The 26,332-nt window shown below is 42.1% G+C and overlaps 1 protein-coding gene across 9 annotated transcripts in view; it reads right to left on the bottom strand.

The window, feature by feature from the left end:
- grip1 (glutamate receptor interacting protein 1) overlaps nucleotides 1–26,332 on the bottom strand; it is a 458,415-nt gene that overhangs the window by 186,531 nt on the left and 245,552 nt on the right. The window contains exon 1 of one of the 9 annotated variants that reach the window (XM_059978361.1): nucleotides 26,092–26,293. The exons of the other annotated variants lie outside the window; for them this stretch is intronic. Within the exon in view, the coding sequence (XP_059834344.1) occupies nucleotides 26,092–26,146 (55 nt within the window). The 5' untranslated portion in view covers nucleotides 26,147–26,293. Of the gene's footprint in view, nucleotides 1–26,091; nucleotides 26,294–26,332 lie in introns of those variants that run through there. 9 annotated transcript variants of the gene reach the window in all.

The following is a 26,332-nucleotide window of genomic DNA, read 5'->3' as shown; positions in this document are numbered from 1 at the left end:
TAAAATACTAAAGACGTGCTCTTTTTTTCCCCTCAGAAAACGTGACTATTAGCACAAAGTTATAAAATATAATTATTGAACATATTGTCATGTATTATATAACCATGCCACAAGAAGTTTAGGCTACGGATGATATTTATATAACTGACAACATAGCACTGACTAAGATGTCCATAAATTGATTTTTTTAAATTTATTGAGGCACAGTGTGAAACTGGCCCTTTGAGGTGCACTGCCCAGCAGTCCCCCAATTTAACCCTGGACTAATCATGGGTCAACTTACAAAGAACAAATAATCTACTAACTGGTACGTCCTTGGACTGTGCGAGGAAACCCATGCAGTCATGGGTAAAATGTACACAATCCTTACAAACAGCGGTGGAAATCGAACCCGGATCACTGGTACTGTAGAGCATTGTGCTAACTGCTATGCCACTGTACTGCCCCACATTTGCCACTTTACATTTATCCTTACCTCCACAACCTGTTCAAATACCACTGTGACCAGATAAAGCTTTTTTTAAACTGTTGACATTATTATGTTAATACTTCTTGTGTGCTGTATGCAATATACGTACTGTGTTTTGCACCCTGGTCTCTGAGGATCATTGTTTCATTTAGCTGTGTACATATGCATGGTTGAATAAAATAAACCTGAAATTGAACTCTAGACAAAAAGAACCTTTCCCTTGTGACCAGCATCACTTGAATCAGACTGAGACCCCAGAGCACTAGCAATCTGAAACACCAGGGTGGTAGGTAAGGCTTGAACTACCTTGTGATGCAGGTGGTTAGATGGTAGGAATGGGGAGCGTGTGTGGAAAGAGTTCTTCTGAGAGCACATTCAGGAATTTAAAACGCAAGGATAAAGTGATAGCATTGGGAAGTAAAGGGCATTTACTTATTGAGGTACTGCGTGTAAATTCCAGCCCTTCGAGCCATGCTGCCCAGCAATCCCCCAATTTAACCCTAAGGACAAGTTACAGTGACCAATTAACCTACCAACCAGTGGCTCTTTGGCCCGTGTGAGGAAACTGGAGTACCCAGAGGAAACCCACATGGTAACTGGAAGAACATACAAATTCCTTACAGACAATGTCGTCACCTGTACTGTAAAGCGTTGCACTAACCACTATGCTAGCATGCTGCCCAAATAAGTAATGACAACTAGAGTCTTTCGTGAAGGGGCAGTGTACAGAGATATCAGAGCACATTTCCAATTAGAGTCAAAGGTAAAAATATAACACTAAAGTCATTTCTTTCCGCTAAATTCACACCTCAAGAGAAATGGCCTTCATAAGGAAGGCAAGTGGCACAACTAAAGGAAGAATAATTGGATATAATTATTTGAAAACTGTGGTTGCAAAGAGACCAAGTTTGGGGTATTTTAATACTTTTATTTATACAAAATACTTAAGTGATGGAGGCAAATGGAAAAGGAGGCAGGTAATTTTTTATTATTAGAAAATGGTAGAAAAAAAGTAGAGAGGAAAGACCTTTTCCTGGACATCCAGCAAAAGCAACACAAAAAAAATGCTAGAATTACTCGGCAAGTCAGGTCACTCTTCACCCACAGAAGCTGCCTGACTTGCTGAAAATTTCTGCCTTTTACTGTTTTTGTTCCAGATTTCCAGCATCTGCAGTATTTTTGCATTAGTGTGGGGCTGAAGCTAAGAGCAAGGGGCAGAAAACATGAAAGAGAGTTGTGGACAGGTCACCAGAGAGAATGACAATGCAGGGCAAAGCAGAGATCAGGAAACTAGAGATGCAATTTTATAAGAGCAATGCAATAATCATGGAAGGTTTTAATCTATATATAGGCTGAGCAGATCAAATTCGAAGCAATAGTGGATGAGGTGCTAGAGTGTAGAAAGGGTGATTTATTGCATCAGGATGTTAAAAACCAGGTCGTCTTTTTTTTAATATCCAGTGTTGTGTAATGAGAGTTTTAATTGGTATTCATGGAGATAAGTGTTCCTTAAGGGAATAGCAATAATAAAAAGATGGAATATAAAGAAAATAGTTCTGAGATAAATGGTCAGCCATGATCTTAATGAAGGCTGGAACTTGCATGAAGGGCCAAATGGTCTTGTCTGACTTCTATTTCTTGTATATACAATAAAGAGAGAAAAATCACAGTATTAAAGCTAATATTCAGCACAACTAAAGGAATAAAATAGAAAACAGAATTATAGTTGTACAACTGAAAATAATGGCAGCGTCCTAACAATTCATCCAATTTAGACAAATTTAATTAGCTGGAAGGAACACTAGACACTCGTGATTCAGGAACAGAGGTGACCAGATTTACAAGAATCTTTCTCCTTCAGAAAATGCACACAACTTCCTAATTAACAACTAAATTGAGCCTTAAACTAGCTTCAGGGGGCGAGCAGGGACAAAACAGCAATTAATGCAATAATGATGAAATCACTAGTGGACTTTGCCACAAGTCACCGCTGACTTATTGACAGCTTAGGTCAGACAATCACACTTCCAATTTCAGATCAATTGGTTTTGCCACTCTAAAAACAGCTCTTGTATGTTTTTTTTTCCCTTTTCAGTATCAAACAGCTTCAGCATCTTTCAAATCACAGCTGTCACCATGTAGCATTTGCATTGAAAAGGAATGTAAACTTCTTAAACTGAAATAGCTTCTCCAAATGTCCAAATCTAATTTGGGATTTCATGATTGCTAGGTGCAGCATGAAGTTCTTGATGCCACTGCTAAAAATATTAATTGTGATGCAAATTGATGACAACACACCATCATTATATCATCTTTTCCTAACTGATTGCAATGCAAATATGAATTGTTTTAAGAGACGATTTATCTAACAAGGTCTTGGGAGCACACGATTTTCCCACTGAAATCCAAAGTAGTGAAGAGTTTCTGTAGGAAATTGACAGTTCTGTGTCTACGTTTCGGGACAGGAAATTATACCGAGGGTCTTATCATGCCAGAATGATACTCATCAAGACAGGTGGGTGAGCTACAGAGGAACCTCTCTGTAATCTGCTACTTCAAAGCCATGCTCCATCTGAACTGCCTCCTCCCATTAGCCTCCTCAAATCACAGCGTGGATTCTGTGCATCTAAAGCAGGTGTTCCCAACCTGCCATCCACAAACCGCCCACGTAATGGACGGGGTCCATGGTATAAAGGCACAGTGACCATCCTATTTGCAAACAACGACTGCAGACAGCAGCACCAGCCACTGTACGTGCCCTTCTCATCCTCACAAAGCATCTTAATAAAGTAGGCTTATAGAACAAGTAATATTTCTCTAACTTACATTGGTTCCCTGATACCATACAAATCATGATATAAACCAATAGATCCACAGAGCTGTTCTCAGTGAATACAGGCTTCCAACAAGACCGTGACACTGCCCCGACACTTTACTCAATATTGCTCAAGGCAATTTGTACTTTATATCATAGAATCATAGCAATTTACAGCATATTACAGGCCCTTCGGCCCACAATGTTGTGCCGACTATGTACCCTACTCTAGAAACTGCCTAGGATTTCCCTACCGCACAGCCCTCTATTTTTCTAAGCTCCGTGCATTCCACACACTCTGTGTAAAAAAACTCACCTCTGACATCTCCCTCATACCTACTTCCAAGCAGCTTAAAACTACGCCCTCTCATGTTAGCCAGGGCTGAAGTGCCCTGGGAAAAAGCCTCTGACTATCCACACAGTCAATGCCTCTCGTCATCTTAAACACCTCTATCAGGTCACTCAAACTTCCTAGAGGAATGAAGTTAATCATCAGAAATAATGGCAAACTGCTTACCTACGATGATTACACTCCAGAACCAAGGCACTACGTAGCTGATGCTTGCATTTACTGTACACGCACTTGGAAATTAAATTCCAAGCCCTCATCAACACCACTCTCAACATCTGCATGACGGAAGTCCTCTACCAGATTGTCATTGCTGTACCATAATGCCTCTATTAACATACCATAGGTTCAGGGTGAGACTTTGGAAAGTGTGGACTGATTTTCATATCTCAATGAAGATATAATTTAATGACAAAATTAAATTGCCTTCAGTGTGTCAGCACAGCCTTCAGTCAGTTGAGAAAAAGGATATTTGAAGGCCAATATCTCAGAGTAGTGCAAAAATGCTGGTAAAAGTGACCTCTTTCCTCCCATGCACTTTGAAACATCCTGGACTACCTCCTGCAAGCATGTCCAAGCACCGGCAAAACTCTACCAATGTTGCCTTTGCAAAAGTCTCCAAGTTCACTGGACAGATAAACTCAGTGTCTAACATCCTCGGCAGTGTTGCCTTAATAACAATAAATTCATTACACAATGCTGGGCGGGGTGGATCAATCCACACCAACCTTAAAACAGTTTTGGGAATAGTATTGAGACTCATGAGGCCGTTCATCTGGAGCACACTGAAATTCCCTGTCAGCAGCAGAAGTTATGTGGCTCCTCACAAATGATGCACCTACTGTTCAAAGACAGAAATTACCCAGCAGGACTGTCGAGCTTCCCCTAGATAGGACCAAGCCCAACGTCATCGCAAAGCGAATGTTGCTGTGCAGGAACAAGACCCAAGATGAATCAGGTATTGATTAAAGTGGTATCCCTATATCATTCTTAACACTTGATTTCCATATTATTTTAGCCCTGGTTATCATTCATGGGTGGTGAATTGCTAAGCTTCACAGCATTGAAGAATTTCTTCTCTATCTAGGTCTTATTTATTGAGACACAGCGCAGAATAGGTTCTTCTGCCCCTTCCAGCCGCTGTCCAGCAATCCCCCGATTTAATCCCAGCCCACTGACGAGACTATCTTTCAATAACAAACCGGTACATCTTTGGACTGAGGTTGGAAACAGGAGCACCAGGAGGAAACTCACGCGGTCACAATCTCCTTACAGGCAGGAATTAAACCTGGGTCACCTGAACTGCAAAGTGTTGTGCTAATCACTACGCTACCATGCCGTCTGAGGTTACACTGAATTCCCACAGCATTTGCTTTCAAAGGACTGTGCAGTCATGGCATTGAGGAATTCTTAGGCAGCAAACCAGAAAAACAAAACTCTCTAAGTAATTTTTTTAATGGGAAAGATACTTATCTTTAATGTATTATTACTTCAGTCTGCTTCAATATATTTATGGCAATCACAACCTCCATAAAATTTGATTGTCCTGGGCTCAGAATTGACAGAGCAGTGATAATGGTTAACACTTTGAAAATGTACTTGGACATTGTGCAACAAGGTGTATGATTTTGATTGTATTTTATCATCGGACTGTTCCTAAATACATGAATTTATTTCATTTGTCTTAATTCCAACAGAAAGTTGCAAATGCAACAGTCTGTGGAGGTGTATTTAATCTCTGACGGTTCTTTGGGATTTCTGTATTTAGCAATGAATGCACAGAAATCCTGAGGTTGTTTTGAGTTTCAATGCAATGAAACTCAATGCAAGTGATAAATAGAGGGGCTTTAGGGTCCCTCTGCCCACCATCCTACTAGCTAATGTGTAAGCCATAGAGAACAAGGTGGATGATCTTAAAGGGAGACTCACCTACTGCAGGGAGATGCAGAGCTGCTGTGTATTCTGTTTCACAGAGACCTGGCTCTCCCCTGCCACCCCCGAATGTGCCATCCGACCAGAGGGATTTTTGATCCATCGAATGGACCGCATGGCATCTTCGGGCAAGACGAAGGGAGGTGGTGTCTGCCTACTGATCAACACTGCGTGGTGCTCAGACACAGTGGCACTGACAAGCTCCTGCAGTCCGGACCCGGAACATCTGTCGGTGAAGTGACGTCCCTATTACCTGCCACGGGAATTCACCTCAGTCATACTGACAGTGGTCTACATTCCCCCCCAGGCGGATGTGGAGTGTGCTGTGAATACACTGTATGCCAACATCAGTGAACATCAGTATCCGGAGGCTTTGCTCATTACTGCCGGGGACTTTAACCAGGCCAACCTCGGAAAAGCACTGCAAAAGTTATACCAACATGTCTCCTGCTCCACTGGAGGCCCGAATATACTTGACCACTGCTACACAGCAGTCAAGGATGCCTAACATTCTGTCCCACGACCTCACTTTGGAAAATCGGACCATGAGGCCGTACTCCTCCTCCCGGCTTACAAACAGAAACTGAAGCAGGAGGTCACGGTGTCACGTTGGACAGAGGAAACGGATGAGGTCCCCCGTGACTGCTTTGATTCGGTGGATTGGTTAGTATTCAAGAACTCGGCAGCTAACCTCGATGAGTATGCCTCAGCTGTCATGGACTTTATCTGCAAATGCACAGAGGGCTGTGTGTCTCACAAGACGATCTGGGTATTCCCTAACCGGAAACCATATAACCATATAACAATATAACAATTACAGCACGGAAACAAGCCATCTTGGCCCATCTAGTCTGTGCTGAACATTTACTCTCACCTAGTCCCACTGACCCATACTCAGCCCATAACTCTCCATTCCTTTTCTGTCCATTTACCTATCCAATTTTACCTTAAATGACAATACTGAACCTGCCTCTACCATTTCTACGGGAAGCTCGTTCCACGCAGCTACCACTCACTGAGTTAAGAAATTCCCCCTCGTGTTACCCTTAAACTTTTGCCCCCTAACTCTCAACTCATGTCCTCTTGTTTGAATCTTCCCTACTCTCAATGGAAAAAGCCTATCCACGTCAACTCTATCTATCCCCCTCATAATTTTAAATACTTCTATCAAGTCCCCCCTCAATCTTCTATGCTCCAAAGAATAAAGACCTGACTTGTTCAACCTTTCCCTGTAACTTAGATGAATTATGAAGCCTTGGATGAATTATGAGGTCCAGTCCCTTTTGAAGGCTAGAGCTGCGGCTTTTAGGTCCGGGGATACCAGTCGCTACATGGAATCCAGGCGTGAACTCTGGAAAGCCATTAAGGGCGCCAAGAGGCAATATCGAGCCAAGTTGGAAGCCCAGTCTAACCAGAGGGATGCCAGTAGACTACAGCAGGGTCTAAATGAGATCACTGGGCACAAAGAAAAGGCTGGGAATATCAATAACTGTAGTGCTATTCTTCCTGACGAACTTAACGTATTCTACGCAAGATTGGAACAGAAGAGGTGCATCCCGCCCCCTCTGGATAAACCAGACCTGGTCGCATCGAGATTCACCGTCACCGAGGAAGACGTTAGAAGAACCTTGCTGAAGATGAATCCAAGGAAGGCGACAGGTGCAGATGGCGTCCCGGGACGGGTTCTCCGGGCCTGTCCAAGCGAGCTAGCTGGAGTGCTTGCTGATATCTTCAACTGCTCCCTGCTTCAGTCTAAGATTGCTTCGTGTTTTAAGAAGGCAACGATAATCCTGGTGCCGAAGAAAAGCAAGGTGGCATGCCTGAATGACTATCGACCTGTGGCTCTGACATCAATTGCTATGAAGTGCTTCGAGCGATTGGTTATGGCACACATCAACCATAACCTACCGGTCAACCTCGACGCTTTGCAACTCGCCTACCAGAGCAACAGGTCAATGGCAGATGCCATCTCTCTGGCACTACATTCCTCCTTAGAACACCTGGAGAATAAAGATGCATATGTAAGGCTCCTTTTCATTGACTGCAGCTCAGCCTTTAATAGCATCATTTCAAATAAACTGATTCCTAAGCTCTGGAACCTGGGTCTTCAGCTGATCTGCAGCTGGATCTTCAACTTCCTCACAGACAGGACCCAGGCTGTAAAAATAGGGGACAAGCTCTCCTCTACAATCACTCTGAGCACCGGTGCCCCATGAGGCTGTGTACTCAGCCCCCTGCTGTACTCACTGTACACCCATGATTGTGTAGCCAAGTTTCCATCAAACTCAATATATAAGTTTGCTGATGACACCACAATTGTAGGCCGTATCGTGGGTAATGATGATTCTGAGTACAGAGAGGAAATTAAGAACCTGGTGGCGTGGTGCGAAGAAAATAACCTTTCCCTCGATGTCAGCAAGACAAAGGAATTGGTTGTTGACTTCAGAAGGAGTAGCGGACCGCAGGAACCCATCTACATCGGTGGTGCGCAAGTGCAACAGGTCAAAAGTTTTAAGTTCCCCAGGGTATCACAAATGACCTGACTTGGTCTAACCAAGCAGAGTTCACAGCCACGAAGGCACACCTGAACGTCCTGTTGTCAAACAGGACTTGGGGTAGGTATGTAGAATGGACTTCCTCTCTCAATGTTTCTGCAGCCTTACTCCATAATTTGCAGTTGGTTATGACTGCATCTTATTGGCATTGGTTTATTATTGTCACATGGACCAAAATACAGTGAAAAGCTTTCCTGAGAAAGCTGAAGAAATTTGGCCTGTCCCCTAATACCCTCACTAATTTTTATAGATGCACCGTAGAAAGCATTCTTCTAGGGTGCATCACAACCTGGTATGGAAGTTGTCCTGAAGAAGCTGCACAGCACATCACACAAACTAATCTTCCATCCTTGGACTCACTTTACACCGCACGTTGTCGGAGCAGTGCTGCCAGGATAATCAAGGACACGACCCACCCAGCCAACACACTTTTTATCCCTCTTCCCTTCGGGAGAAGGTTCAGGAGCTTGAAGATTCATACGGCCAGCTTTGGGAACAGCTTCTTTCCAACTGTGATAAGACTGCTGAATGGATCCTGACCCGGATCTGGTCCGTACCTTCCAAATATCCAGACCCCACTTGCACTACCTTACTTTCCCTTTTCTATTTTCTAATTATGATTTATAATTTTTATATTATTTATTATATTTACTTCAATTTGTACTTCAGTGAGCATGAAGCGCGGAATCAAATATCACTGTGATCATTGTACGCTCTAGTATCAATTGTTTGGTGACAATAAGGTAAAAGTAAATAGGCCTTTCAACCTCCTGAGTCCATACTGACAATCAAATACTCATTTGCACGTCCTATATAAATACCATTTATTATTCTACTGATATTCTCATCACTTCTCCACACATTCCAATACTCATCTACATGTTTACAGTGGCCACTTCACTTCACAATTTGCACATCTTTGAGATGTGGGCACAGGGACAACATGCAAACACCACCAAGATCTGGATAGGCGAGGCAGCAACTTTACAGTTCCATCACTGTGGAGAAGAAATGGACAGAAAGTGCAAATGAGGTCATACTTTAAAGCAAATATGATCTTAGCTAAGATAATAGCGTTAAGTAGTCACACATCCAACAACTGATTGCCCCTCTAATTGTTAATCTGATGCTTTGACAGCTGCACATTAGTAAAAGAAATGTCATTCCACAGAAATGGATGAATTTATAAGGGCCCTTCAAGATCAGCTGCAGTAGTGCTGCTGTGTTCCTGACCTGATTTCACAGTCAGGTATCATGATATACATTCAAGTACTATAAGAGCTATAAGAACAGACTGCAGAGATCTCATATAGGAATTTGTCATACTCTACAATGGTCAGATCAAATACTTCACCAACATAATCAAGGGCACAGTTTATGTCAATTCCAAATATAACACTATCACAGTGTTAATTCAAACATTCAAAACTTGGACCGACAGCAAAATTGGGTCAACATCTCCAATGAAGTGATGAAGTCTCCAATACACTGCGCTACTAGTTCATGTTGATGTTCACTACGCAAGCGGAGTCCCTGTACTTTGAGCTTTGGATGAAAGTCTTCTTTGGCAATTCATTCACATGGGCTAACCTTTATTGTCCATCCATAATGGTCAATTGGAATAAAATGGCTTCCCGAGGATAATTTAGGAGCTTGTTACACATCTAGTTCATTAGTCCCTACAGAGCAACATACAGCCTGGATAAGATATGGAAGACATATTTTCTTCCCAGAAGGTCAGCAGTGAACTAAATCAGTTCTATTAATGACCATCCTGTGGCTTCATAATCACTATTGCTGCTGACAGCTTCCTGGTCCAAATTTTTTTTCAATTAATTGAACTTTAAATTCCCTTGATGCCATTGACAAAGGTTCAAATGAATGTGTCCAATAGTCCATGCATTTTGTTACCATTAAAAAAAACTCTTGTCTTATTTACAAAGATTGAGAGGGACATTTCTGGTCATCAATTTATTGTTGAAAGTAGCAAATTATATTGGTTAAGATTATAATTAGTCACATTCCCATCATTTTTATAATGCTCCTAAAAGTTGGATCTATATTTTTAAGTGCATTTGCCACAAAATTGCATTTTAAAAACTCAATGTAAATCTAATTTGTTCAACATTAAAAATTACAACTGTAATAACTAGTAAGCTGAAGCAGATAAAATGAATTTTGTGCATGCAGTACTTGGTTTAATTGAGCTAAATTGAATGTAAATACCATGCAAGATCCACATTGTCAGTGCTTTGGTTGATTGAAAACCACAGCTAAGAAACATATTTCTGTTCTTGAAAGAAAGTATAGCTATGATGACATAAAGGTCTTCCTTTAATTGGGTGTACAAAAACTACATGTCAAGCGATGTTACATTTTAAGGTCCAGTGTGATATGGAATTCTCAATTTCTATTAAGCATATTGACCCAATATGATCCTAGTGCAGTGTTAAACTTTCTTCAGCCAAACTGTCACTCTTAATGATACAACTGCCTTGTTAGCGTCAAGAATTTGAGTGTTTGCAGCACTGGAGCAGGTGAACAGATCTTCAATAGATTTTGTAGCAAAATGACATTTAATGCAATCAATCAAATACATGGTTAGCCACAGGAATTAAAAGTAGCATTGTAAGGCTGACTTTAAGAAATACTAGTTCTGTCTGGAGTAACATGCTAGAGGAACTAGGCAGGTCAGGCACCATCTACGGAAAGAACAAACACTCGATGTTTTGGGCAGAGAACTTTCGACAAGACTGGATAGGAAGGGGAATTAAGCCAGAACATGAATCTAGGAGCAGAGGAAGTAGTACAAGCTGGAAGGTGATAGGTGAAGCCAAGTGGGTGGGAGGTGGATTGAACTGAGGAGAGTGGACCATGGAGGAAAGGGAAGAAGCATGGGCACCAGGGGAAGGTGATAGGTAGGTGAGGAGAAGAGGTAAGACAAAAGCCAGAATGATGAATCGAAAATGACAGAAGGGGGAAGGGGAAAAATTACAGAAGTTAGAGAACCAGAAGTTTATGCCATCAGGCTGGGGTCTACCCAGATGGAATATGAGGTGTTGCTCCTCCAACCTGACAGCAACCTCATCATGGCACAAGAGGAGGCCATGAACCATCAGGTTGGAATGAGAGTCTGGATTGGTCAGTCTGATTGGCCAATCTTAACTTGATCTTGGTTTGTCTTAATGTGTGTGTATTCCAAGGTATGAAAGGCCAGCAGAAATTCAGTGGGGATAAACATCTCACATGAAATTAAAATAACTGAGTTACTCTACCTCTAAATAAAATACAGACCTGTCTTGTAAAGACACCGCCCAAAAGGTAGCTATGGCAACCATTTCTGTAGAAACATTTGCCAGCATGGTTATTGGAAAGCCATGATCATTCACAACATATGACAGGGCACATACCCAAGATACATACAATAAATAAATGAACTATAACAATAAGAAAATCAAGTAGTCAATGGTTGTCTTGATGTAGACTTGCTGTGACAATATGCAAAATTCAATGCTCTTTGCCAGTATTGATTTACTGGATTGGCTAAACAAACTGTTGTCTGGAGAGTTTTCTCGATTCATGAGAATCAGAAAATAGTTTTTTTTTAAAACCAGGTTTTACCTTGTCTACTCAATTTTAATTGGATTAAATAAATTGAGTAGTCCATGAAAAGACAGACTGAAGTGGGCTGCCTAAAGGAATTAAATAATTGTGCATGTTTTTTCACTTTGCCCCTTACACTCACATAGTATTATTCTTTGGCGGTGTTTGACGTTGACTTGAAGGACGAAGAAGAATAAGCAATTCAAACAAGTGTTACCCAGCTTAATAAAAATCTTGATCAAAACGGTTGAAAATAATTCAACTATTTTTCTCTATTATCTACACAGCTTGCAAACCTTGAATACTTTTCTTAATTATATTATTTCTTGACAACACTTGGCATATTTTAACAACTACAGTAATAGACCCAATTACAGAAATTATTATAAAGGGAACACTCGATAACTTGAAGGCACTAGTTCTCAGTGACAAAGTAATAGAACTGTTTGATATTAAGGCCCTACATTCCTATTACAGTGACTCTGCTGAAACAAATTAAGCAGGTCTATTATTTCTACTATTACAGACTTGTTAATAAACTTAGTCCCATACATCTTAAGACCACCAGCTGAAGGTTATAATAGAGCAATCAATTTTGAATCGACTTCCTCTACTTGGTTTCATGTGTATTGGACATGCATGTTGTATGACTAATTAAGAAGGCTTCAGTCTTATATATATAAAAAAACTACTTTCCTTGACTTCTTTCTTTATCACTGAACTTCTGCAGAAATATCCAAGTGTGTTTAGATTGACAAGTCACTGAAAGCATTAAGAAATATGGCAGGAACAGGTGGTCGCCCGGAATAAATATTGTTTCTCCAAGTCATGGTTCAGATGGCTGAGATGAATGGTTATACACATTGAGTGCTCACATTAATTGAGATACAGCAAAGAATAGGCTCTCCTGCCCTTTGAGCCATGGCACCTGGCAGCCCCTCTATTTAACCCAAGTCTAATAACAGGACAGTTTACAATGACCATTTAGCCTACGAGCTGGTATGTTTTTGGATTCTGGGAAGAAACTGGAGCACCTGGAGGAAACCCACGCGATCATGGGGAGAACGTACAAGCTCCTTACAGACGATGGTGGGAATTGAACCCAGGTTGCTAGTATTGTAAAGCGTTGTGCTAACCTCTACGCTAGCAGTTGCACCAAAGCCTCTCACCATAATTAAAAATAAACTTTTGTTACAAAGGAGCAATTCATATAGTCAAAATTTCTCTTCCAAGATTTCCACAGCTCTCCAATCAAATCTCTGATACTCAAGATGGAGTGCTACCCCAAGATCTTTGCAAGTCATATTCTTGGTGCTGTTCCTATTTTAGACTCTGATACCCAATTATCTTTTGCAACAATGAGGCACTACAAAGTGTATTTCAACAAGAATTAAAGCCCTTCAGTCAGCTTCTCCTTCACAACTCACAGAGCTCAACAGAATTGAGTGAATTAAGGACGGTTTCAATCAACTGGACCTTATCTGCGTGTGTGTAACCCCAGAGATTGCGGGGCCAAGATGCAATTCAAAGTGTTGTTGCCTTAAGTCACTTGGAAATAAATAAACGGTCCAAAATCAAGTCAACCATTATGTGAAAACCAACACCTGCTGAGTAAATTTTATCCACTTCCCACAGCCAGAAAAGGATTTTGGCATTTCATTCACTCTACCCACCAGTATTAGAAAGTGCACTGAATTCATATGGTTGGGTAACTGACCCTCACTGCTTCTTATTATGCTGCCTAGGATGTCAGCCAATGGGAAAAAAAGGCAGCAGCTGGAAAAAAATCATTAACAAACAGCATGATCTTTCAATTTTCCTCTCTTTCTTGTTAGGGTTGATAGATTAGTTCTTCCACTCTACTCCATTTTTATTTTATTTATTGAGATACAGCATGGAATAGCCCCTTCTGGGCCTTCGACCCATGCAGTCCAGCAAGCCTCCAGTTCAATCCTAGTCTAATCATGGGACAATTTACAACGAACAATTAACCTATCAACTGGCAAAAAACATGAGAAAATCTGCAGATCTGGAAATCCGAGCAACACAAATGGTGGAGGAACTCAGCAGGCCAGGCAGTATCTAGGAAAAAGAGTACAGTCGATGTTTCGAGCCAAAACACTTCAGCAGGACCGGAGAAAAAAAAGTTGAGGAGTGGATTTGAAAGGTGGGAGGAGGGGAGAGAGAAACACCGGAGGGATGAAGCAAAGAGCTAGGAAGTTGATTGGTGAAAGAGTTATGGAAGTGGGGGGGTGGGGTGAGGCACCAGAGGGAGGCCTTGGGTGGTCAAGAAGATAAGGTGAGAGAGGAACAAACGGATTGGAAATGGAGATATCCCATTCGGATTATGTCCATCCATGGCCTCCTCCACTGTTGGAATAAGGCAACATTTAGGTTGGAGGAAGAACACCTTATATTCTGTTTGGGTAGCCTCCAACCTAATGGCATTAACATCGATTTCTCAAACTTCCAGTAAATACCTCTACCCCCACCCCTCTTCACCACTTCCCATCCTCTTGTCCCTCTTTATTATCTCCTTGCTTGCCCACCATTTCTCTCCAATGCTCCTCCCCCCCCCCTTTGTTCTTTCTTCCATGGCCTTCTGGCTCTTTCACCAATCAACTTCCCAGCTCTTTACTTCATCTCTCCCCGTCCAAATTTCACCTACTGCCCGGCGTTTCTCTCTCCTCCACCTTTCAAATCTACTCCTCAGCCATTTTTCTCCAGTCCTGCCGAAGGGTCTGGGCCTGAAATGGCTAACCTATCAACCAGTAGGCCTTTGGACTGTGGGAGCAAACCAAAGCACCCAGAGGAAACCCACATGGACATGGGGAGAACGTACAAACTCCTTACAGGCAATGGCTTGAATTGTGTCATTAATAAAGTCCTCTGCAGGTTAATTGACTGGGAGAAAACTGAACTAAATGTAAGAAAAAGGCCAAGCCCCTCACCTTGGAGAAACAAACTTGCTCACTGATCGCTATAGAAATGAGACACAGAAGATTTTAACTGCTTGAACATCATGTTAAAAAATGCAAACACAATAAATAACCTTTTTTTCTTGCCTGCTCTGCGCTTTATTTGATTTGCATTGCACCTATTCTTTGTGTTTCACAAGTCTGGAACAGAGAGAACAACCAGCAGCAAGGGATTTGCTACTATGTCTATGGCCCTGGTGGCAATATAATGCTTAAAGCAGTGAACAGCAATTTTGATGCAATTTATCAATAGCTACCTAGCCTCCACCACTACCCCTCCCCCATTTCTATTGCTTCATAAAAGCTTATTCTTCTCTATCCTTTTGATTTTAGCAACTGAAAAAAATCTGACCCAAGTCAGCTGGATGAGAAGGGTCTCCTCAGCAGGAAGGTTGTTGAACTCAGTGTCCTACTTTTCAACCTGTTTCAGCTGTATGTTGTGTACAACTTTTCAACCCAATGTTGTTCTGACCAAGAAAGCACAAACCACTCAGTACGAACATTTTGGTTTTGGGTCTTCTCCAAATTACTCTTAAAGGGAAAAATTTTGAAGGGTTCCTCTGATGGCTCAACAACCATTAATCTTTGAATTCAATCCCAAATCTTTGCCAAACTACCCAATTTTTAAATCTGGATTGTGGTTAGATCAATGAAGTCTATCGTGTTGCTAGTGGGTGAAAAAGGCAGCAATCCTTCTTCCCTGCAATTCTGGTTGGAAGCCCATCTACGGGACACAGAGTATAGAAATGGAACCAACTAAAAATCCTTACAGCAGAACAATGCTGCAAACAACAAGACACAAAAGACAGTTTGGATTTGCACATTACCTGAAGGCAACAAGATAGAAAGAGAAAACAATTGCCAAAGAAATGACATGACAATAATGGCTTGTATGACAAAAAGCAATACCTGGCTAAAATTCAACTTAAGACACAGTGACTATTTATACTTAGCAAAGTCAAAAAGGCAGTGTTGCCAACCCTCAACCTTGCGACTTTGTGTGGCAGCGAGAAGAGGTTACACAGAAGCAAAAGTTAAAAGAAGCACAATTACTGCCAGCTGTATTAGTCGGCAGGTTTCAGTGACAGCTTCCATTTGTACCGCATCGTCGGCAAAACACTTGGGTAAACAGGCAACGTTAAAGGCTCACTGTAAAGATTGAGAACGGGGTCAATTTGAAATTTTTATGCTTACATATTTGAAGGCAGAGATAGAACGAGCTAACTATACCCTGCTGGGAAGTTGTTTGTTGTGGACCAAAACGCCCCGTGCTTGGGAAGCTCCTGATCCGTTTTATTTATAAATCTAAGAAGCAACAAAAGAGAACCAGAAGCAGGTAGGATTTTTTTTAAGAAAGGAGCTGTCAGTCTGGTCCAGCAAGAGCAATAGCAAGGCCAGAATGCAGGTAATCAGCTTCAAAATAATTTGGTCCAGTCAAACTACTGACATTCATAGTCAGGATGCTTTCATTGCTTGTTCTTACAGATGGAGAAAATTGAAATGCATTGTTCAAGCCAGAAACAGATCCTCTTCGTATTTTCATATAAACTCTTCCTGCCCAGTATCTGAATATTTCCAAGTGTAATGTGCTCAGGCAGTTAATGCTAAATAAACAACTGTACCAGCGTCTATTTCAAAGCTGTGTTGACTGCAATCTTCACATTAAAGCCAGTTATAGACTGAATTGTTTTTGTGCACTCTGAAGAACTTTCAATTCCATTTTACAAATCATGCTGTCTTATTTTAATTATTCCTTAATAACGTTTTGAGCATCCTGCGTCCAAGACCGTGAAATCTGTGTCACAACATAAAACCTAATGGGCCATGAAAATTTAATATAATTGTCAAAAGTCAATTAAAAGTGTGAGATATATTGAGAAACAGAGCGAACATTGCAAGTTGAAGAGCAATGGACAGAATCAGTTCTAAGAAAGAGTCTACATTGTTAAACAATAACTCCGCTTCTCTTTTCAGAGGCTGCCTGACATGCTCAGTATTTCCAGCATTTTCTATTTTAGTGCCAGATTTCCAGCACTTGCAGAGCTGGTCAATAGTTGTTGCAGTTATATTGAGAGACCTGGAGAATGTTTAACACAAATTATGCTGTCATCAATTACACATACAGTACTATGCAAAAGTCTTAGGCACAAGTAAAAAAAAAATCTGTAAAGATACTGTAAAAAATGATTAAATGTTTCTAAGTATGAAAAATATTACTATAAAGAGTAGCAAACATTAAAAAACTAAACCAAACCAATATGTGGTGTGACCACCCTTTTCCTTTAAAACTGCATCAATTCTCAGGTATATTATCATGCAGATTTCTCAGAAAATCAGCTGGTAGGTCATTCCAAGCATCCTGGAAAACCTGCCAAGGTTCTTCTGTAGACTTTGGCTGTCTCACTTGCTGCTGTCTCTCTAGGTCGGGGGTCGGCAACCCGCGGCTCCGGAGCCACATGTGGCTCTTTTACATCTGTGCTGCGGCTCCCTGTTGCTTTGGGAAATAATTGGTTGTGGCGACCCTTTTCCTGGCACATCCGAACCGACTCACAATTAGATAGCCTACGGGGGTTTGCGAGCACAGAGCTTTGGAGCCTCTGCGCCACGGGGGGCAGGTTCAGGGAGGCTTAAAAGTGAGGCTGAAGATTTCGAATAAAGTTTTTTCCTTCGACTGCAGTTACCGACTCCGTGTCGTAATTTTAGCGCTGCGTGTAGCACACCGCTACATGGTCAGTATTTAATTAAAATGTATTTTATGTTAGTTTGTTAGTTTTTGAAATGTAATTCTAAATTTGAAGATTATGGTGATCTTGTACAATCTAAATAAGACGTTGTGGCGACCCATTTCCTGGCACATCCGAACCGGCTCACAATTAGGCAGCGTTCAGGCTAAGGGAGATAGCCTACGGGGGTTTGTGAGTACGTGTCTTTTGCAGCATCCGCGCCCATGGGGGGCGGGTTGAGGGAGGCTTAAAAGCAAGGCTGTTTAGTTCGAATAAAGCTATCTTTGACTGCAGTTTACTGACTGCGTGTAGCACACCGCTACAACGTGTTTTTATCGCTGGCTGTCCAGAGGGGAGGTGCTGAAACGCTTTGTCGCGTGTCTGGAAGAAGTGAAAACTTTCCTGGGCAGCAAAGGGCTCAACTTTCCTGAGCTGGAACAGCCAGAGTGGCTGGAAAAGCTACACTTCATGGTAGACATGACAGCGCACCTGAACACGCTGAACACAGCTCTTCAACGGGATAAGGACGTACAGCCCTGCACATGTTGGAGGATGTTTTGGCATTCGAGCGCAAGTTGACGTTGCTTGCCAGAGATTTACAGAAAGGCACATTGTCTCACTTCCCCAATTTGAGAGAGTTCAAACAAGGTCACGACATGATAAATTCGGAGTATTTACATTCTGCAATCATCGCAATGCAAACATCGTTTGCGAAACGCTTCTGTGAGTTCAGAGAGGAAAAAAACACATTATCCTTCCTGGTCACTCCCCTAAGCATCGATCCATCCCTACTGAATACGACTGCATTGTCAGGTGTGAGTCAATCTGAACAGGTATGATAAATATTTTAATTGCCTATTATTTTACGTATATTCATATGTTTTCATTGTTCAGTGAAATAGTCCTTTCATTTTTCAGGTTGACAGCTGGCTGACGTTATTTTTGGTTTGCTGCTGGCGGCAAATTTAAGTTTGGCGTTTTTCATAAATACAAGAAGGACTCAAATAGACGTTGAGTATTTTACTTAAAAGTAACCTTCAACCCAACGTCTTTTTTTCGGAGTTCAAAATGTTTTTGTTGCATGCAGAAATGTAATTTCGTTTTCTCTGCAGGAGTTCATCAATTTCATAAATGCAACACATTATAGTTTGTTTATACATAGCATAAAGGCAAAACGAAACGTTGTATGCAGTGTTATTTCATTTTAAATGTCAAACGGGTTTTGCGGCTCCCAGCGTTTTCTTTTCTGTGGGAAACGGGTTCAAGTGGCTCTTTCAGTGGTAAAGGTTGCCGACCCCTGCTCTAGGTAATGCCAGACAGCCTCGATGATGTTCAGATCAGGGCTCTGCAGAGGCCTTACCATCTGTTGAAGAACCTCTTGTTCTTTTCACTGAAGATAGTTCTTTATGACCTTGGCCATGTGCTTGGGGTCGTTGCCTTGCTGCAGAACGAAGTCAGGACCAGTCAGACTCCTCCCTGATGGCATTGCATGATGGACGAGAATCTCCTTTTAATTCTGACCAGATCACCAACTTAATTTGCAGAAATACAAGCTCAAACCCGCAGGGAGCCTCCACCATGCTTCACTGTTGGCTGCAGACATCCATCCATGTAGTGCTCTCTGGTAATTCTACAGACAAACTGCCTCCTGTTTGAGCTAGCAAAATTTTGGACTCGTCAGTCTGGAATGCTTGCTGCCATTGTTCACACCTCGGTCCTTGAATTTTTGAGTATAGGTGAGTTTCTTGGCTTTGTTTCCTCTTCGGGGTATGGCTTTTTGGCAGCAACTTTGCCTTGAAGATCACTGCTAACAAGACTTCGCTGGACTTGGGTTTCCAGTGGTTCTGCAAGCTCAGAGCTGATAGCAGTGCTGGACTTCTTCTGACTTAGAAGGGACGTGAATCTCATATGCTGTATTTAGTTTCTGTGGCTGACCACTGCATTTCTGGTCCTCAACTTTGCTCATTTCTTTGTGCTTCTTCTGAAGAGCTGGAAAGCACACCCTGAAACTCCTGTTTGCTGAACAGTTTCTGCTTGGGAGAGACCTTGCTGATGCAGGATGACCACCTTGTGACTTGTTGCTCTGCTCTCTCTTACCATGGTGTAAGAAATGATGAGTTGAAAGTTAAACAGTCACATCTAACACACACTCACCTTTTCGTTTGGTTGTCCTTCACCCAGTTTGATTCCTTCTACGCCCATTTCTGTTTCAGTTAATCAGTTTAGCTCATTCAACTCATTATGTTATTGATCGATGGCATCCTGTTGCTATCTTTGTTTAATCATGCACTGGGCTATATAATTACAAAGTAATCAAGCTTTTATTTGAAAAGTGGTCCATTGCTTAATATGTTAAAATACAAAAAAATTCTCTGTAGCACTTAATTTTTTGGAAAATGTTTGGAAATCTAAACATTGCTCTTTTCTACTGACACATTAAATGCAGAAAACAAAAATAAGCACCTAAAACAAAATTTTTATTAAAAAAAATCAAGGGTGCTTAAGACTTTGGACAGTTTGTATTTAACATATTCCCCCTACTAGCTCAGAAAACTATTACGTGTTGAAGGTGGAACTGAGTTACATAATTACAAGATTCTAGGTTTACATTCATCTATCCTGGATTAGCGAGTCTCTGACATTGAAAAGGAATACAATACTGTGCAAAAGTCTTAGGTACACATATACAGTAGCTAGGGTAGCTAAGGTCTTTGCACAGTACTACATTTGTCAATGTGGAACAGAGATCAAGTTTGTAAATCTGGCGGCAGCAAAGGAAATTGGGAATGGTGAGGGTGGAGTGCCATGGGAGGAGTGTGGTACAGGCAGCAGAGTAATGTCAATGGCAGGGGTTAGCGTGGGTTCAGGCACCCTCAGCCCTGAGACACCAGGCAAGGTTATTTGATTCCAAACAATTGGTTTACTGTTCATTACAGAAAGTGTCTCTGGTGCTTCCCAGCCCCTCCCCTCTCCCTTCCCCTTTTCCCAACCGTGATTCCCCTCTCCCTGCCCCCTTCCCACTCTCAGTCTGCAATAGCAACCCATATCAGAATCAGGTTTATTATCACTCACATATGACATGAAATTTGTTTTTTTTGTGGCAACAGTACAGTGCAATACATAAAGTTGTTACAGTACTGTTACTCATTTCAGTATATCTTCACAGAAGAAAGATCAGCAGAAGTTTGCTGTTGAAATTTTATTTTAGCCTTATTGCACGTTCACTGGTTTTGGCAGAATGGACCTCTGCTGAGATGTTTCCCATCATTAAGCAACTAAACAACCTCAACCAGAACAATAATCACAAATAACAGACAGGCTGGGGCTCCTCTCCAAGAAGACGCACGTGCCTTTGTACAACATCTGCCATGCCCAAGAGTTCTTCACAGCCAATTATGTACTTCAGACATGCAGCACTGTTGATACATGCCAGCAACTTTGATGCAGCAAACTCCCAGAAACAGCAATATGATAATGTCTGATTACTTTTAAAACATTCACTGTTGGCAGAAAGTGGGGCACCGGGAGTAACAACCTACTATTCTTCCAAACACAATCACAGATTTTTACACCCCTGTGGTGGAAGCATAAGACATTTTACTGAGGCTCAGAAAAAGCACCACTGACTGTACAACACTCCCAGAGTGATGCAGCACACAACACAGTGGTAGACACTGACTGTACAACTCTCCCACAGTGGTGCAGTAAAGTGGAGACTTAAGACTTTTGAATTCAAATCTGCAGCAATTTCAACATGGCAATTATAAATCTAAATTGAGATTGCTACAGGAGAGAAACGGAAAAACAACCTGTTTTTTTTACCAGCCCTTTACACTGCTGGCATTTAAGGCAGCAGTGAAGGCCCTCAATCCATCTGTCCATCCATATTGTCGCACAAAGATGTAGGAGGATCCTTCACTGCTGACTCTGTAACGAGCCCTGAGCTGAACCCCCAAACCTAGGGGACTAGTGGACCACTCTTAGTTTAGGACCTGTTTGATATGGGTGACCAAGAGCCCCTGACTCCAGCCAACATCGCTGTCTGGGTCACTGAGGCACAACAAGCCTCCATACCCCATGACAAGGTTGTGGCCCGCTTGGAGGAAAGATAACCTTGTTAAGGATTTCAATTTTTGTTGCAGCTACCTAGGAGATACTCAGGGAACGTTTCTGTTTGCAAGGGTTTCAGAAACATCGATGTCATTTGTGTAAGTGTCAGAAAAAAAATAAATGAAAGAACAGCCGAGACAAATAGATGCATTTAGATATGAGGAAATAAAGGAACAGTAATGGATTTCTAAATACAGTTATAAGAAAAACTAGCACGCATTATTACCTAATCAGCAGAATAACCAACAAATTCCCAATAGCCAGAAATGTGGTACAAGAAAGATTAACAAAATTTGAAAGGATTAATGGCTGAATCCATCATTAGTACTGTACTTAGGCTCATTGTACTGAGTTGTAATGGGAACTCAGAAGAATTTAAGTCTATATTAACTCTCACACACTGATATCAAGAAAATCAACTCTCACTGTTTCATAAACCAGGCACACAGTCCAAGAATCAGACAAGCAGGTTTGTTTGAAACAAGGATATTACTATTGTCTAAACAATTTGAACTACATAATGAGCAATTTCAGCATGAAACCTACATTGTTCCCTAACAAACAGTGATATTTTTCCATATTGCATTCTGTACAGAAACTGAGCTAACCAATGATTAAACCCAGTCAATTCAAGTAAGCTTCATCGCATCCGAGGACAAAGATGTACGAGCAAAACTATGAAAATATGAAACAGAAAATATCATGTAGAGCACAACCATAAAGGAAAATAAAATTTACCAAAATGTTAACAGAATTTCTCTCCACTGATTTTCTATTCCCTCTCTGAATGAGGGGATGTCTAGCATAAATTAAGACACAAGTGCCCTATTAGAAGATTAGCTTGCTCTCTCATTTCAGTGAGCAATTAAAAGCCAATCAAACTGTTTTGGCTCTTCTAACAATATGCAAGCCAGAATAATTAAGGAAGTGTGCCTTGCCAAGGGGTACCTGCCAAAAGAAATGTTGACTAAAATCCAGATGTTTCAATCTTTTTGTCTCTGGATATCAGTCCCATTTATGGATCACAGATCTTTAACTTAATTACTGTGCAATTGTTTGGCATCGTTAACAGTGTTTACTTCAAACTTTCTACTAACTGAAGTTCAATATAAAGTTAAAAAGCTTTTCTGCAATTTACTTCTTTGAGCAGAGCATTCACATCCCAGCAAACCTTCAAACGCAGCAATTACGATGGATGACATCAACAACAAATGAGAAATACAAGATGCAGCGATGGGGACAAGGAACAAATCATACGAGAACTTTTATTTGCTGTTGAGTTTAGAGAGGACAGTGGTGCAGCAGTTAGTGCTGCTGCCTGAAAGGACCCAAGTTTAGTCCTGACCTTGTGTACGACCCAGGTGAAGTTTTCACGTTGCCCATATGACACTGTGGATTCCAACCCCATGCGCACTGGTTCCCCCCCCCCCCACATCGCAAGAGACATACTGGGAGCTGTCATTCACCCCTTACTGTCAGTAAAGTGGCAAAAGAGTCCGAGGGAAGTGGTGATCATGTGAAAGAGAATGAGATGCAGGACTCAATGGAAAGAAAGAGGAAATGAAATCAATGGGATTGTTCTACTGGGTGTGAGCACAGATCTGACAGACATAATAGCCTCTACCTTTGGTGCAATAAGTAAATAAGGAAGAGGTCAGCTCATAAGATAATGTGAACATCCTATGTGAGAAAGGTCTTGTATCCTTGGTCATATGGCACTGGGACAGAACCTGATCAAGTACAGCTGACCCCTTATTCTGAGACTGTGATCCTTCTGTCAGAAGACAATTCCACACCTACCCCTTCCAGACTCGGGCAGTTTGTACATCTGAGGGCGTTGGCCTGATTTGCTTCACTCTCCGACAAGTCCACCATTCCAGGAATGACCGTAATGAGCCTTTACTACACTCCCTCTATGACAAAACAAACCCCCACAGAAGCTGGCTTGTCCAGCGCCCAATATGATTCCTGACCACATCATGTGGAAAACCCTTATTTTTTGGTTTTATCAGATGAGAACGGGAAACTATTTCTTCACGTGCGAGTGCGACAAGTGGTAGGAAACAAAGGGTTGATCCAAAACCTACTGAAAAACGCACACAGGAGTAGACTGTCATCTCAGTGGAAACTAAAGGAAAGAAGACACTCTGAATGGAAAGTTACATGCAATCTTAAATCTGAAGAAACTCCTATTTATCCGCCCAAGGGATTAAAGGTCCTGGAAAATGAAGTCAACGTATACGTAAGCCACAATCCAGTTCAATAAGAGAGCAGGTTCCTCCTGTTTTTGCTACCTTCAAACAACATTTTCCTGCAACACACACAGAATGCTAGAGGAACTCAGCAGATCAGGTCACCATCCATTGAAATGAATGAACAGTCAATGTTTCAGGCCGAAGCCCTTCTTCAGGACTGGAAAGGAAGGGGGAATGTTCCAGAATAAAAAGGTGGGGGGAGGGGAAGGAGGATAGCTAGAAGGTGATAGATGGTCAGCTGGGTAGGAAAGTACAGGTCTGGAGAAGAAGGAATCTGAATGGAGGGGGGGAGTGGACCCTGGGAGAAAGGGAAGGAGGAGGCAAGTGAGAAGAGGTAAATGGCCAGAGGAATAGAAGAATTACTGTAAGAAATCAGTATTCAGGCCATCAGGTTGGAGGCTACCCAGACGGAATACAAAGTGTTGCTCCTCCACCCTGAGGCACAAAAGGAGGCCATGAATTGACATGTTGGACCGGGAATGGGAATTAAAATGTCTGCTTTCGGCAGACTGACAGAGGTGCTCGTCAAAGTGGTGTTGTGCATCTCCCCGAGTGTATTTATCCAAACCAGCCGAGCTCCTTAATCACTAAAAGCCCAAAAAATTCTTGTATCTGTGTTTCCGATAGAGTATCTGAGGGCCGTGAGGGGCCAGAGAGTTAGAATGAGGGAAATCAGTGCTGATCAATGGCTGCTGGCAAGCAGAGGAGTGGGGTTAAGCAATCAACTGGTTCACTACATGGGGCGAAAACTTGAACTTGAGGAGAAAGGGGAGTATCGGGATGTTGCCATATCAATGAGCACTTGCAGGAGAGGAAGGATGCAGATCAGATGATGTATCAGCAACAATGTTGTCGGCATGAGGTGGGGAGTGGTAACCCGTGTCAACAGTACCAACAGCAAAATCTATTTCATGCACTGGGCAAGGAACTGCGAAGTATCGGGGCGGGTACTTCTCAACATTGTGAGAAGCATTGGATGGCTCTGACCCTCTCCACACACTGGAATTCAGAGGAATGATAGCTGACCTCATTGAAACCTATTGAATGGTGAAAGGCCTTGACAGAGTGGATGTGGGGAGGAGGTTTCCTATGGTGGGGGAATCTCAGACCAGAGAACACAGCTTCAGAATTGAGGAGCGTCCTTTCAGAACGGAGATGCCGAGGAGGAATTTCGATAACCAGAGGGTGGTGAATCTATGGAATTTGTTGCCACAGGTGACTGTGGAGGCCAAGTCATTGGGTGTATTTAAAGCAGAGGTTGATAGATTCTGAATTAGTCAGGGCTGGAAAGGATATGCGGAGAAGGCAAGAGATTGTGGCTGGGGGAGAATTGGATTGGCCATGATAACGCCGACTCAGTGGGCCAAATGGCAGAATCCTGCTCCTATATCTTATTGTCAAGTAAAATCTGTAATATCAGAACTCAAAAAAAAAATCAAGGAGATTACGGTTATGGAGTTCGCTATGTGTGGACGGTTTTCACGTAAATAATACAGGCCATCAAAAAAAAATTCATTAATTAGGCCCTATAATACTACGTGCTCAACATATTCCTCAAGACTTCTAGAGCACCGTCCTCCAATAGATCACACGTACTACTTGGTCAAGGCTCCTAGAATTTTACAGAAAGAAAGCATTCGTTGCATTAACAGGGGGATTATAGTGGTTAATCGGAGAAATCGGACCTGGAAAACCAAATAGCTCCTATTAAAGTATTTATAGACTTTTACTAGGTGCACTTACGCCTGAGTGCTGACTGTGCCCTATAATGTATCTAACGACAGCTCCTTTCATCCCTAGCACCGCAATCCTGAACGTGCAATTGCTGCACCCAGGAATTGCTGCGCTTTTTTTTTCCTTGTGTTTACAGACCTTGAAATCAATTAGTCAAATAAGTCTCCTGCAATTCATCACACTGACTGAACCAGACCCAGGTATGCAGCAAGCTGCCGTCGTCACCCCGCCGCCGCTCCAAAACTTAAACCGAAATGCAAAGGTGAGGAGGCAGATTCCGGGGGCAAGTAAGACTCAAGCTGACAAACGCAGAGATGCATTTAAGCAGAACCGTGGATTTTAAAGGCACCATTTCCATCACTCCGTCCAGCGGTCTGACGATTTGCACACTGAAACTGCGTTTCATAATTGTTTGAAGCCAGCGCGGCTTCGGCGCCAAGCCGTTCTGCTTCTTCACAGCAAATGCAGCATAAATTTTTAATGCCAAACACAGTGAGCACAAACGAACACTCAAGCACCGAGTCATCACCTATGGGAAGTGCTTCAAATGAACGACAAGGCACCGTACCTTTAGGAGCTCTCCGCAAGATCTGACAGCGGCACTTAAACGAGACGGCTATCATTCTTCCGCAGCTTTTTGGCAGCAGCCGAGTGCGTTCAAAGTCGTGCGCCGAAGAATGCAGCAGGAGCCCGGATACACCCGGGTGCAACTGGCGTGCTCCCCGTGGGAAGTGACCGGGCTTAATTCGACTTGGGTGCTGTGCGCCGCGACCAGCTTGTCATCTGCTAGTTTTGTCATTCAAACTGCT

The sequence above is a fragment of the Hypanus sabinus genome, chromosome 8 (genome assembly GCF_030144855.1).
Source record: "Hypanus sabinus isolate sHypSab1 chromosome 8, sHypSab1.hap1, whole genome shotgun sequence".
In the NCBI taxonomy this organism is placed as follows: Eukaryota; Metazoa; Chordata; class Chondrichthyes; order Myliobatiformes; family Dasyatidae; genus Hypanus; species Hypanus sabinus.
The sequence above is the reverse complement of the archived record's forward strand: the minus strand, read 5'-3'. Positions and strand labels throughout refer to the sequence as shown.